Raw genomic sequence first — 13318 nt, 5'->3', positions numbered from 1 at the left:
CTATTAGTCTAATTTGAAAAAATACGTGTTCTGCCAAATTTTATTATCCGGGCAGCTTGGTTGCACCCGGAATTTACAAAATTGTTGATGCTGGTTTCCAAACTTGGACAGAATTGTCATCCGAACAACTCACTAACGTCCTGGCGTCGTGCAAGTTCCAATCAATATCATTGACGCCAAGCATGTGCCCCCCATGAACGAAACGCAATTCGTCACCTGGATCACAAGACCAGTCCCATAGTTTGACAGTTCCGTCCGATGATCCCGTTGCAAGTAGTGAGCCGCTCTCCGGGTTCCAAGACGCACAAGTGAGCGCTCCATTGTGCGACTGGTTGACAATTCTCACTGGCTCCTCGATATGTCGTAGATCGTGGAGAGAGATGTTTCCTGTTTCGGTGCCTATAACACAGCCAAACTCATTGACACGACTGAACGATACCACATTGATCGGCGACTCGGACAACTGGTCCTCTTTGACGCTACTCATCCGAGCCCTGGTATCGAAGATCTTCAACTTCTTATCGTCCCCCACCGTTCCTATAAGATTTTGGTGAAAATAGAGATATTCTAAACAATTGACTCCGTAATCATGGGCAGCGGCCGTTTCCGTCGGCTGAAGGGTCGAAGTCTTGTATTTGCGTTTTTGAAACTCGAGTCCAGTGGCAGTCGTCTGGGCTGGTTTTTTATCACTAGTATTTTTTTTGAACTTGGTCAGGTCCCATAAAGCTATCGTCCCGTCTGAAGAGCCAGAAGCCAATTCTCCTTCATTGTATCTATTCCAATCAAGACCCCAGCCCTCGCTTTGGTGGAATTCCAGCTTGATATCGGAGAAGTCATCGCTGTCATCTATTTCGTCCTCCGTATAATTATTGGGCTTCTTGGTGCGATCAAACACATATAAATGTCCCCTGTTGGTGATAGTCGCTATCAAGTCTGGATTCTGCGGCATGTAGCGCGCCCTATTAATCTCCCCTCTGTGAGGGATCTTCTGTATAAGCGACATTTTAGTGTCATGCCAGTCATTGCGCTTGACAATAAACTCATTTTTCAGTGGATCATAGTCTGAGGCGATGTCTACAAGCTTGGCTGTCTGCCTGAGTGTTTTCAGTCCGTACAAATGGAGACTTTCACATTTACTGAAACCGCTCGAATGTGATCCAAGTAACAGGCGGTGCTGCTGGTATTCTGTATCTGCAATGTCCTCTAAATCCGGAAACCATTGGACTGTAAGACTGGGCCACAACAGAGAGGTGGTCTGAATATAATCATACAGTAGTGGCGCATTCTTTTTCCATATGAAGTACTTTTCGCGCCTCTCTTCACTTATAGGGTCACTGTCAGACATCCCCACTTCCTTGGGTGAGCCTTGCGAAGATTCATTCCAGACAAAGCTAGCTTCGGCCATAGTTAATTTTTCAGAACGCGCGTGCGTTTTTTTCGTGTTGTTGTTGGTGCACGGGCGCGACAGGAATAGTATGGATACCAAGATTGAAGAGGAACTACTGAGTTGTCATGAGAGACTCTACGAAACATGCATCGAAGACTTGTCGCGTAATGGCCGCAAACAAGTATACTCTGATAACATGAGTTTAAAAGATCTAGATATTTGGCGGAGGGAGACTATGCCAGAGATACTTAAAACACGATTCACAAAGAAACATGGAATCTGGCTCGAAAAGGCTGAACTAGAGAGGCTCATGGAGTGGAAACTGTCCAGGGGAAAGTTTCGTCCCACCCTACCGAAGCTGATTCAAAGTAATGATCCTGTCAAAGTTCAAGAATACACCGAGCAGGCATTTAGCGTAATAATTGATTATTGCGACTCGAGCAAAGATAACGACAACGAATTCACTACTGCGGTAAGAAAGTCAATGGAGCTTGCTTGCCAACTGAGGGGCGTGGGACCAGCCACATCCACGTTGATCCTGTCACTAGCAGGTCCGACTTTAAGGAAAACTCTTAATAATAAGTTACGGGACATCCCGTTTTTCTCAGATGAGGTGTTTGAGATCCTCAATCCCGGATATGGCAAAATCAAGTACTCTACAAAAGAGTATTTTGAGCTTGTCCTGCCCAAGTTACTGTTGTTCAAAACAAGGGAGCTTCAGAAAATTGAGGAAGCTCTATGGTGTCTCCACAGAGCAGACAAGATGTATGGAAAACTAGATGGCTCTCTGGCTAATATATTGACCTCGGTCCATAAGATAACACGAGACGACCAATTAGTGGCCACACCTCCATCAAAACGCCGCAAAAAATAGTTAGATAATCTGGCCAGACTCACAAAAATTCGTTTTCCTCGTTCTACTTAAGCACCGTTGCTGATGTACTTTTTTAGGCTGCTGCAGCCCCTGAGAATTTTTTGGGGACCTTGAAAATAAATATTGGATCAAAAAAATAAACACGCTCATTATTGGAACACGATGGGAAGATCAAATCCGGTGTCATTATTCAACCCATTCGCTCTCAGTACCTTTGGTTTTTCCTCCATTGGATGGATCATCACTTTTGCAGGATGTATTGCCACAAACACCCAAAATAACGGTTTCCCAAAGTTCGCATGGTGGGCAGTCGTTTTCCAACTATTGCTCTTGATCGTTATTGTTGTTCTGTACATTACGAACACCTTCCATTACCATAGATTTTTCCTAACCTGTGCCATCGGTGTCGCATTCGTGTACAACTCCAACGCGACCAACAACTTAGTTTACGACACAAGCTCAGCCCCAGCAGCTGCCAGCGCCGGCTTCATCATCCAGTGTATTGTCAATATACTGTGGCTATTTTATTTTGGATCCGAACCTAGTTCACCAATTATCTCCTATATTGATTCGTTCGGAAGCAGCGAAAACGTGATGTTGTCTTCCAAACGGTCGAAATCCAACAGAAATGCCGCCGGGCAGTCTCAGATCCCCCTCGACGAGCCATACAAGGACGAGACGATGGGATATGCTGAGAGAAATTCCGTTTCCAACGATAACTCGGGCTTACATGAAAATCCTTTCAATACTCAAAACTATACTGCACAACTCAGTGGACTAGAAAACGCTTCCACTACGAATAGGGCTTCCGCCTTGCCGGAAGATGATTATCCTATCACTGTTAGAGGATTATTTGATTATGATGCTAGCCCTGACGATATTAACGAACTGTCATTTAAAAAAGGCGATATTTTCCGTGTCAAAGACACCGTTGGAAACTGGTGGCAAGGTAAGAACTCGAAGGGTGAAATCGGTATGTGTCCAAGCAACTATCTCGAAGTTATTGGGTAATCTCTTTATTCTGTATAGTCGTATAATAATCGTGTTTAGTATTTTGGACGATCGACGCGCGTCACGAACCTAGATCCCTTCAAAGGGTCGAATTTTTTCTTGTTTACAATTTAAAACAAAATAAGGTCTAGAGCTTCCAGACTTTAATCCATCAGGCTAATAGACAAAGCGGCATATTGCCGTTATCCAGATTTTAGTTCTTATCAAGCTGAGGTTTCATTCTTTGATTCTCACTCAGTTAGAAAATATTGCGCCCGATATTAATTTACATTCACGCTTATAACTACACACCGCCTAAACAGCGATATCCATTTCTTCTGTTTTCGGCTCAGATTTTGACTCTAAAGTTGTACTGTTTGTTTATGTGGCCTGACCCCGGACTGATTCGCAAAAGTATACAACAATGGCCGAGTTGCATCGAAAAATAAGCAATCTCTCATCGCCGTCCTCAATAAACAGACTCACACCGTCGAACTCTTCAAATATAACAACGATTCCACCCACGTCGCGAGGACACTTTAACAGCCAACTCTTCACGAATAGCGCCGAGGAACAGAAACTTTCATATGATAGTCATGCGTTTGTGGATGAAGATGACTCTGATGACGGAATAAATGAGCATCCGCCTATGCTCAGTTCATACGCAATGTCATTGCTCGAACAGATCACAAACAAGAGCCATACAATAGAACAAAGGCGCGATTTTGTCGACTACAAAAACGTCTTTGATGAACAGCAGAATCAGACGAATGAATCTGCAACTGAACTATCGCAGCCTGAGACAAGCAGACCTTCCAGTCGTCGATTTAGTTCTTTTAACTCAAATGCAAGCCAGCAGCCTTATTCTCTTCTCAATTCAAAGCGCTTTGGGATGGGAGTGAACAACGCTGACCCCAGCTCTACTAAAGCTCGCCAGTCTCTGAGATCGGCACGATCGCTGTCCAAATTTGGACTTGGAGCTCCTAAACGCCTTTCCGAGACTGAGCTCAATGAGCTAGCTCAAACGCCATATCAGCAGAGCAGGTCTCCAACGTTGAATGCTGCAATACACAATGACGAGGCCAAACACACGATAACCACTAATATGTTTACTACCTCCATGAAGACAAATACGGCTCCCACACATTATGATGCGGAACAGAATGAAGAGAACTTGGTGATAGGAAGCAAACACAATTACGTCCAAACGCCTAAACATGAGAGAATCAGACCCGTTTCATCATGTTCTCCGAGGATAAAGAGGAACAATCTTAGTGAAACTCCTTACAAATCCACTCTTCAGATAAATCATGCGACCAAAATGACAAATAATCAACACACCGGTATCGATCAACGTACACCCACCAAATCGCCTCCTATAGATCATTATGCAACCCCGGAGCAGGCCCGAAAGGTGTTGACTCCACTTTCACAGTCTCGCTGGAACCAAGAAAAGAACGGTGTTTTCAACTTGCATGAAATGAAGAAAAGACTCACTCCACCAAAGAAATCGTTTGAAAACAGTAATACGATGGATGATCAGATGAGGGTATCTCGAAGCAGCATTTCCGATGAACACAAAGAACCGTCTGCATCAAGAAGAACATGGGGGACAGGTCCGTGTCGGAGTACAAATCAGCAAAATCATGCATATGACATGGAGAAAGCAAGCAATATCCTTACAATCAATAGGCAAGATTTTGAGTGTCTGGAACAAATTGGTAAGGGAGGTTCCTCAAGAGTTTACAAGGCCCGTGCTGTCAACGGCAAAAGAGATTATGCGATCAAGGTTGTCACATTCGACCAATTTGACGAGGGTGCCATCGCAAGCTTTAAGGGAGAAATTGAGATTTTGAAGAAGCTTAGGGATCAAGAAAGAGTCGTCAAACTAATAGATCACAGTCTGAAGGATGGTTCACTTATGCTTGTGATGGAATGTGGTGATATAGATCTTGCCCATGTCCTTGCGAATCGCTCTAATTTACCTTTTGATCCAAGTTTTACCAGATATCATGCTGTTGAGATGATAAAGTGTGTGAAAGCAGTTCACGATGCGGGAATCGTTCATTCCGATCTAAAACCTGCCAATTTTTTATTTGTCAAGGGGACGTTGAAACTCATTGACTTTGGAATCTCCAATTCGCTTTCCGATCATACGGTCAATATTTATCGTGAATGCCAAATAGGCACTCCAAATTATATGGCCCCTGAGACTCTTATCGAGGTCAATAATACTCTGAAAGGAGATGGCCTAAATGGAACCTGGAAGGTTGGGAAGCCTGCTGATATATGGTCATGTGGGTGTATTATCTACCAAATGGTTTACGGAAAGCCGCCTTATGCGAATTATACTGGCAACAAACGAATCTTGGCAATTACAAATCCAAAGGTTGAGATACAGTATCCGCGAGTTACCACAGATGGAACAAGGGTTAATGGGCTGGTGATTGATACAATTCAGCGCTGTCTGAAAAGAAACCCATCTTTGAGGTCCAATGCAGATCAACTACTGGAAACGGACTTTCTCAAACCCAAGGTAGTTACCCATAAGTTCATTAATGATCTAGTTCGCAACGCAGTCAAGTATGGGAGCACGCATCCGAATATTTCTGAGCACAAGCTTGATATTCTTGTTGAGGATGTATGGAAAAAGGTTAACGAGTATAGTTGATTGTATAATATAACTACGGCATCACTAAATCTTCTTTCATGAAATAATTTACAACATACTCTTTATCTTGGGCCCAGTTTTTCCAAAACTCTAGGTCCTTGTTCTTCCCACTCTTGTTTGCTGATCCACATGTGGTCTTTGTCTGCCATGATGTTTGCCAAGACGGCACCACCAATAAAGACCATGTGTTTCCTTCTCGGTGGATCTTCAATTCTGACTTTGAACTTGTCGAGTCTGGAAGCGTCGCCTTTCAGAACCTTCGTAAACCATTGTTGTTTCAGTTCTTTCTCGAGTCTTGAAGGTAGACCGGGATACATTGATGATCCTCCACTGAGGACGATAGACTTGAAAAGCGTTGATCTAATGTCAACATCACAAGACTGAATTGTGTTGAACAAACATTCTCCAACACCCGGTTGTTCTATATCGGTCAGAGATGGTTGGAACAAACACTCTGGGGCCTCAAATCTCTCGGAACCGATCTTGATCACTCTTCCATCTGGTAGTTCAAAATTCTCCACCAAAACTGTGGTTTCATTGGCTAGTTTTGTATCGAAATCCAAATCGTACGAGACGTAGCAAAGCTTCTCTTTGATCTGTCTAACGGTTTCAAAGTCTGCCGTTCGGTTGAATGCGTATCCCCTTCTAAGTAGTAGGTTAATGAGGTTTCTGGTGACATCTCTACCGGCGACATCTAACCTTCTAGTTAGATGGTTCAGAACAACTGACTCGTACACGGGAACAATGTGTGTGACACCGTCTCCCGAGTCGACCACAACTCCGGAAGAGAGACCCTGAGCATATAGAGCAAGAACCGCTTGGATAGCAACGTAGACTCCGCCAAAATTGTATTTCTCAAACATCACATCGCACATCGTTTCCCTGTTTTTCAGTGGGTTCATGGGTGGCTCGGTCAATAGCACTTTCTGTCCTGTTGTGTCAATCTTCATTCTTTCATAAAATGCATAATCCCATAGGTGTTCCATGTCTTCCCAATTTTTGATGATTCCGTTCTCCATTGGATAAGATATTTGCAGAGCAGATCTCACAGCGGATGCTTCGTCTCCGCACATGATATCCTTGATTTCAATGTCTCCCGTGCGCTCCTCAGCCCTTAAAATTGGTCTTCCAACTATCGAAGGAAAGGTATGGTCTGGAAAGTTCTTTCCGGCCCTTCCAATCTTAACAAAACCGGTACCCTGATCGAGAACGATTGGCTGATCCATAGTCATTTACTGGCAATTCTTTCTGCGCAATGCCTAGCTCTGAATCCTCCAATTCTTACAACACACAAATTAAAAGACCAGACTTTTTGAGTACCGATATTTTGGATCATACACACGACCTCTATATATTAACCTAGCCAAGCATCGATCTCTTTCGTCCTCTAAGTCTAACATCCTCAAGACGTTTACTTACCTCTGTGTATTTGCGTTTGTTGTTTGGTTTGTTGCAGTATGTTTCTTCGTAACCTTGAAGCAGCCATTCGTTGTACGTTTTTGAATAAACTGGATGAGTGGAAGTTAATGCCCGTTCTAGGACGTAAAGATCCACAGCCTTGTCTTCTGCCAGGGGAGAATACGCCGAGAGCCCAAAATCTATGAGTGTGGGCTGCAATTTTTCCATCTTCTGCTCAAGCAGTATGTTGGAGCTTGTGAGGTCTCCGTGAACTATGTTTTGCAAATGAAGCTTTGCTATGGCCTGTCCAACTAAGATCAGGACTTGCTTAACAGAGTCTGCCAAAGCAATAGTTGCAGTAGAGTTATCCTCCTGTCGTTTCTCCAGATACCATAACCAATTTTTCAAGGAGCTGATATGACCATTGGCAAGTTCGAAGCCCAGAAATTCCATCCATATTATGCCATGTGGTGCGTCAAGAGCAATCAGTTTTGGGGCTGGAATCTCCAGGCTATACAGTTTGCTAAGAAGTCTAGCTTCCGCAGCTGTGCGAGATTTTGTTAGTTGTTTGTCCAGGACCTCGTGTCTATATGCTTTTGGCGGCCTGTATTTAATGATGTACTTGGATGAGTTTTGTATGTCTGACGGATGCATGGACGATGAAAGATACGGATGCACTGTTGTCAGAAAGACAACAGCCTCGGCACCTTGGGATATCACTTCTAACGGAATCCCCGAAAGGTATGACTGAGCTTGAGCCACAATCGCGGAGCTCATTTTGAGGTGCTAATTTTTTTAAATCTATTTAACTGAATAAACTAAATTTTGAAGTGCGCTTGCCCACATTTTTCTTTTCGTTGTGAACTAGCATGTGACGGAAATACGCTAAAAACTTGTTTCCTTCTTTATCGCAGTCCAGCTGCTGAATCTTGACAGTTTCGTGACATTTCTCGCATTCGACGCTATGAACTCTTCGCTCTGTTCTCCCGCGAGTCTTGAGATGCTTGATCTCCAAAGCTTCGCCAATCATTCGAGGAAAAGGCATCTCCATTCCGTTAGAATAGACACCATGTAGTTTAGTGACGTGATGGAGATAATTAGAATCTTTTCTTTCAAAAAATAACTCGCTCAAATCGTCAGATTGGCAATATGGGCATAGCCCCTCGCCGTCTCCTTGACCTCGTTCCTGGTGTGACTTTCTGTATCTCACCACCAATGGCTCGTAGTAGTTAGCACTAGAATTCGAGTACCGTGGTGGAAGGAAAATCTCCGCTTTGGGGTTTCTCTTGTAGATATACTCATCGTTTTCAGGCACTTTGCGAAACCTGGCATATGTGATACCATTGGGCTGAATATATGGATAAAAATGCTGATTGAGCCAGTGATTTAGCTTCTCTGGAATAGTCTCGTTAAAGGAAACTTGCAGATTTGTGTACTTGGTTTTCTTACTACCCTTGTGGTGTCCTCCACTTAGACATTCTTCTTTTTGCGATTCATAAAATGCCGATGAGCCCATTTTTGATGCCTCTGCGGTCACCAAATCCCATTCGCGAAAGGTTTTCGGTTCTTCGGTAGCCATTGAGACCAGCATCGCCGTGCTTTCTTCAATCGGGCCATCTTTAGAGTAGATGTAATCATTATCCTGTGCTAGGCTAGAAGTAGGGGTGATTTCCAGTGACAGAGCAGACTCTCCAAAGTCATTGAAAGTCTGAAACTCAAATATGTGATTATCAGGTGTAGGAACGGAATCGTGTTCTTGGGGCGATGTTTGCGGAAACGATGTGAAACTGTCCATGATATCAAGCATCTCTTGATCAGCATTCTCATTTTGTGACACCATGTCCAGAAGGGAGAATTCTGAATCATTTAAACTTGAAAAAGAGGAAGGAAAATCTAACACTTGCAAATGCAATCCCTTAGCTTCGTGATCATCTTGGTAGCCACCCGGAAGGCAGGCAATTTCCTCGAGACTCACTAGATTTTGCATTCGTATGATTATATTGTCAAGATAATTGGATTAGATGTCGGTATTGCAAGAAAGCATAGTACTCTTATATCTTATCCTTGAAGGCGAACTGCTATGAAAGGCAAACAGCAGCTCTGATTAAATCTCAACGGTTATGCCCTTAAAATCATGATCTGTTTCCGAAATAGGTAATTGCTCGGGGAAGTGAGATGGCTTTAGATTCCAACTGCAGTATAAGCTGCCGTTACTATACGTCAACGGAGCAAGTCATTACCGGATCTGATATGGTGGCAAATGCATTTGCCACCAGCCCCAGAGCCATCTAATATTTGCAATCTGCCTACCGCGTTAAAATATAATTTGGGCGATTAAACGTTACTATTTCATTTTTGCTGTTGGCCTCCATACAAATTTCTCCACTCATCAATCTTTTTCTCATCAATTCTCTTGAACAGGTATTGGGCCTTTCCAATACAGTGTCCAGGTTGGATCCACAAACCAAACTCATCCGGAATTTTGAGCTCGGGAACTCTCAAAATTTCCTCTATTTGCTTGCTTGTCTCAGGCATATATGGAGCGATAACAGCAGAAACCAAATACACAATGTTAAGTCCGATAGCAACAACCGCGTCGCTCTTCTCTGGGAAATCGTTGTATAAGGAGTTATCCAATTTGTTTTCTTGCAAAAACAGGTTGCCTCTAGCGGAGATCATCATAGCGGTCTCCAAGCCTTTTCTTAGATGTACTGTCTCCATGTCATCAACATATGTTTTCACAAGAGAGTTCAAATCCTTCAAAAGTTCAGGGTATACTGGACAGTCCTCAGTCCTGAAAGAAGGCACCACTCCGTTGTATTTGGCAATAACAAACTTAGCCAATCTGTTGACAAAATTTCCCAAGTTTGCTAAAAGCTCGCTGTTGTTTCTGGTGACGAACTCATACCAAGAGAATTGGGAGTCTTGGTTTTCTGGTCTCACAGATGCCAAGTAGTATCTCCAGACAGAAGGAGACACACCAGTAGCCTCGGCATTGTTACCGAAAACACCAATACCTCTAGATTTGGAGAACTTGCCTCCTTCATACTGCAAATATTCGGTTGTGTTCAAATGGTGCAGCATAGTCCATTTTTCCTTGGTACCAATCTCTGTAGATGGGAACACAACCGTGTGGAATGGCACATTATCCTTGCCCATGAACTGGTAAAGCTGAACGTGCTCTGGGTTTTGCCACCAATCCCTCCACTCATCGGTGTAGTTCGCCGTGATAGAGATATAGCCGATTGGAGCATCAAACCAAACGTAAAGAACTTTGTTCTCAAATCCTTTGAGTGGCACAGGAGTTCCCCAAGTTAAATCTCTAGTAATACATCTCGGTTGCAGTCCTTCTTTGAGCCAGGAATTTGTAATTGTTTTCGAGTTCTTGGACCACTTGCCCTTTTCCGAAGCCTCGCCAATCCACTTTCTAACCTCCGGCTCCAGCTTATCTAGCGATATAAAAATATGGTTGGATTCTCTGGGTTCTGGGGTGTGCCCATCCAGTTTGCAGCGAGGGTTGATAAGCTCAAATGGATCAAGCAAGTTGCCACACTTGTCGCACTGATCTCCTCTAGCATCTTCATAATGGCACCTTGGGCATTCACCTTCAACATATCTGTCAGCTAGGAACCCTTTATGGACGGGACAGAAAAGTTGTTTCATGACTTTCTCTTCCAAGTATCCATTATTGTACAGTTTCAAAAACATCTCCTGTGCAATCTCGGTTTGCTTTGGCGTAGTCGTTCTTCCGAAGTGATCAAACCCAATCTGGAACCATTTGTAGACATCAGAATGAACAGCATGATATTTGTCACAGAGCTCTTGGGGAGTGACTTTATCTTCTAAAGCCTTGGTCTCCGTAGCAGTTCCGTACTCATCAGTACCACAGATGTATATCGCATTGTAGTTTCTGCGCTTGCAGTAGCGGGCGTATATGTCAGCAGACAAGACTGAACCCACGATATTTCCCAGGTGGGGCACGTTATTCACATATGGAAGTGCAGAAGTAATCAAAATGTTTCTTTCATTTGGTTTAGGTTTCAATTTTCCTTCCGAATGAACAACAGCACATCCTTCAACGACATTCACTTTGCCAGTGTTCTTCTCTGGAACCCTTTGGGGTCCATGACCCTTAGTTGCATGGCTTATGCCCTTAGCCACAGCAGGAATTTCAGAGAACGTCTTGAACCAACCAGAGAGCTCAGTGTCAGTTTGTTTGCTCAAAAGAGGATACAGCGAAGAGAAGATAATGATTTGGGAAACATCCTCTGCGTTGGCAGAGGGGATTGATCCAATCTGAGACAAGATGCTAAGGTCGATCTGGTTCGACTTCAGAGCAGGATACAGGATCTTTTCGTCCTTATCGATAAGTTCGTGGTTTCCAAAAACAGAATTGTTGCCGTTCTTAGTAGCAGCAAGATATTTCACAATTGCGTTGGGTTCAATAAGTTCGAAACCACTGTTGCTCACCTGCAAAGCCAATTTTGATTTGCCTTCAGTATCAACCTCCAATTGCAAGCCGGGAGAAAACACAGCAGCAGCAATGGAGACTTTGAGATTGCTAACTAGCGAAAGCACAGATCCGTCGGGGGAACCGAATAACTGCAGAGACATGGATATGACTAATTCTGTGTAATTGTCTTGAAACTATTCGGACTGAGTATTTTGGGCGACAAATTTTTCATGTCGATCGTCGTCGCGGTAGTTCCAATTACGAGTCCTGCTACCCAGCTGCCTGGACCTAAAAGTCCAAACACGCTCGCTACTGCTGAACATCAGAATACAAACGCTTTTCATTTCATGGTTCATTATAGCCACAGTTCTATTCTATACGTAAATTTGCAAGGTCATAGCTTGCGCCCGTCAGCTGTGGCTCGCAATCTTCAGGGGACTTCAGTTTGGCATCTGATTGAGGTACATCTGCATGCTGTTCGCGCTCCTGCTGTTTCTCATGCTCGCCATGATGTCTAGTGGGAGTCATAATATTCACTTTGCCATCAGCCCCAAAGTACCCAGGTGCCACCCTTCTAATATTTTGCTCCCAGTCATCGAATGGCCGAGATCGGTTACTCAATGCTGTTTCTCCGTATCTTTCTCTTACTTGGTCAGCCATTTGCCGCTGATTTTCGCGTAGGTTATCCAATTGCGATATAAGTACATCTAATTCTTGCTGTTTGAATATCTGTGTGGAGGCCGGTAACTGCTCAAAGTCGTACGGCAGCGTCACAGGATGAGGCTTGGTGTACTTTCCCGGCATCACAATAAGTGGAATTTGGGATAGTAACCGGGATCTGGAGTCCGACATGAGGATGTATTAATACAGTACTATTTGAAAGTTACGCCACCCTTGCACAGGGTCTTCAAGCCTTCTTGGTTGCCTTTGCTTTAGTCTTCTTTGCTTCAGCTCCTGAGGATTTGGCTTCAACTGGAGTGGCCTCTTCCCCAATAGCCTCGTACTTCTCCTTCAACTCTTTCAAGTAGAACTCCTGTTTGAGTCTGGCGTCTTCGAAAAAGGCATAGAATAATCCACCTTGCAGCAGGACAATACCGAGAAGGATGAAAACAATCATTGTTTCGGATGCTGCAATGACTCCCAAACCTGTATTTTGGTCAACTTCACCCCATTCGCCAGCAATACAGGACATGATTCCGACCTTGACGTTACTAACATAGACACAAACTGCAATCACTAAGGCACCCAAAGTTCCATATTCGAAGTATTGCACGTCTTCAGAAGGCTTGAATATCTTGATAAATGATCCAATGAATGCGATCGCAATCACGAAGTGGAAAGTATAGCTGATGATAGGAGGAATTTGTCCCCAGACCTTGTAGTGGTCCAAAGCAGCATCGAAAAATTCTTGGCCCTTTGTTGTGTCCCACAAAGTGTAGTAATCATATGGCCAATTACTGAAAAGCACACCAAGAATGAACGAAACAGAGGAGATAACCATGAAGGTGCCAATAAGCACCAAGTTCTCGTATTTAACCATGATGA

At 43.7% G+C, this 13318-nt stretch overlaps 10 protein-coding genes across 10 annotated transcripts; 3 read left to right on the top strand and 7 right to left on the bottom strand.

Annotated features, from left to right (window-relative positions):
• Positions 1 to 73: 73 nt before the first annotated feature.
• Positions 74 to 1405, bottom strand: HPODL_03084 (Histone acetyltransferase type B subunit 2; the record flags this gene model as incomplete). Its single annotated transcript, XM_014077417.1, has 1 exon — positions 74 to 1405. The coding sequence occupies one exon, from the start codon at positions 1403 to 1405 to the stop codon at positions 74 to 76; it is 1332 nt and encodes a 443-aa protein (XP_013932892.1).
• Positions 1406 to 1475: 70 nt separating this feature from the next.
• On the top strand, positions 1476 to 2261 carry HPODL_03083 (uncharacterized protein; the record flags this gene model as incomplete). Its single annotated transcript, XM_014077416.1, has 1 exon — positions 1476 to 2261. One exon carries the CDS (start codon positions 1476 to 1478, stop codon positions 2259 to 2261), a length of 786 nt encoding a protein of 261 aa, XP_013932891.1.
• A 162-nt stretch (positions 2262 to 2423) lies between these two features.
• On the top strand, positions 2424 to 3272 carry HPODL_05363 (High osmolarity signaling protein SHO1; the record flags this gene model as incomplete). Its single annotated transcript, XM_014077415.1, has 1 exon — positions 2424 to 3272. One exon carries the CDS (start codon positions 2424 to 2426, stop codon positions 3270 to 3272), a length of 849 nt encoding a protein of 282 aa, XP_013932890.1.
• A 1636-nt stretch (positions 3273 to 4908) lies between these two features.
• Positions 4909 to 5922, top strand: HPODL_03082 (Serine/threonine-protein kinase MPS1; the record flags this gene model as incomplete). The annotated part of the gene is made up of 1 exon (XM_014077414.1): positions 4909 to 5922. The coding sequence occupies one exon, from the start codon at positions 4909 to 4911 to the stop codon at positions 5920 to 5922; it is 1014 nt and encodes a 337-aa protein (XP_013932889.1).
• A 62-nt stretch (positions 5923 to 5984) lies between these two features.
• HPODL_03081 (Actin-related protein 2) lies at positions 5985 to 7148 on the bottom strand (the record flags this gene model as incomplete). Its single annotated transcript, XM_014077413.1, has 1 exon — positions 5985 to 7148. The coding sequence occupies one exon, from the start codon at positions 7146 to 7148 to the stop codon at positions 5985 to 5987; it is 1164 nt and encodes a 387-aa protein (XP_013932888.1).
• Positions 7149 to 7281: 133 nt separating this feature from the next.
• Positions 7282 to 8097, bottom strand: HPODL_03080 (Serine/threonine-protein kinase BUD32; the record flags this gene model as incomplete). The annotated part of the gene is made up of 1 exon (XM_014077412.1): positions 7282 to 8097. One exon carries the CDS (start codon positions 8095 to 8097, stop codon positions 7282 to 7284), a length of 816 nt encoding a protein of 271 aa, XP_013932887.1.
• A 28-nt stretch (positions 8098 to 8125) lies between these two features.
• Positions 8126 to 9307, bottom strand: HPODL_03079 (uncharacterized protein; the record flags this gene model as incomplete). The annotated part of the gene is made up of 1 exon (XM_014077411.1): positions 8126 to 9307. One exon carries the CDS (start codon positions 9305 to 9307, stop codon positions 8126 to 8128), a length of 1182 nt encoding a protein of 393 aa, XP_013932886.1.
• Positions 9308 to 9669: 362 nt separating this feature from the next.
• On the bottom strand, positions 9670 to 11934 carry HPODL_03078 (Methionine--tRNA ligase, cytoplasmic; the record flags this gene model as incomplete). The annotated part of the gene is made up of 1 exon (XM_014077410.1): positions 9670 to 11934. The coding sequence occupies one exon, from the start codon at positions 11932 to 11934 to the stop codon at positions 9670 to 9672; it is 2265 nt and encodes a 754-aa protein (XP_013932885.1).
• A 208-nt stretch (positions 11935 to 12142) lies between these two features.
• HPODL_03077 (uncharacterized protein) lies at positions 12143 to 12625 on the bottom strand (the record flags this gene model as incomplete). The annotated part of the gene is made up of 1 exon (XM_014077409.1): positions 12143 to 12625. The coding sequence occupies one exon, from the start codon at positions 12623 to 12625 to the stop codon at positions 12143 to 12145; it is 483 nt and encodes a 160-aa protein (XP_013932884.1).
• A 55-nt stretch (positions 12626 to 12680) lies between these two features.
• HPODL_03076 (Secretory component protein SHR3) lies at positions 12681 to 13313 on the bottom strand (the record flags this gene model as incomplete). Its single annotated transcript, XM_014077408.1, has 1 exon — positions 12681 to 13313. The coding sequence occupies one exon, from the start codon at positions 13311 to 13313 to the stop codon at positions 12681 to 12683; it is 633 nt and encodes a 210-aa protein (XP_013932883.1).
• Between the last annotated feature and the right edge of the window lie 5 nt (positions 13314 to 13318).

The sequence above is a fragment of the Ogataea parapolymorpha genome, chromosome VII, assembly GCF_000187245.1.
Source record: "Ogataea parapolymorpha DL-1 chromosome VII, whole genome shotgun sequence".
Classification (NCBI taxonomy): Eukaryota; Fungi; Ascomycota; class Pichiomycetes; order Pichiales; family Pichiaceae; genus Ogataea; species Ogataea parapolymorpha.
This window is presented reverse-complemented; position numbering and strand designations above follow the sequence as displayed.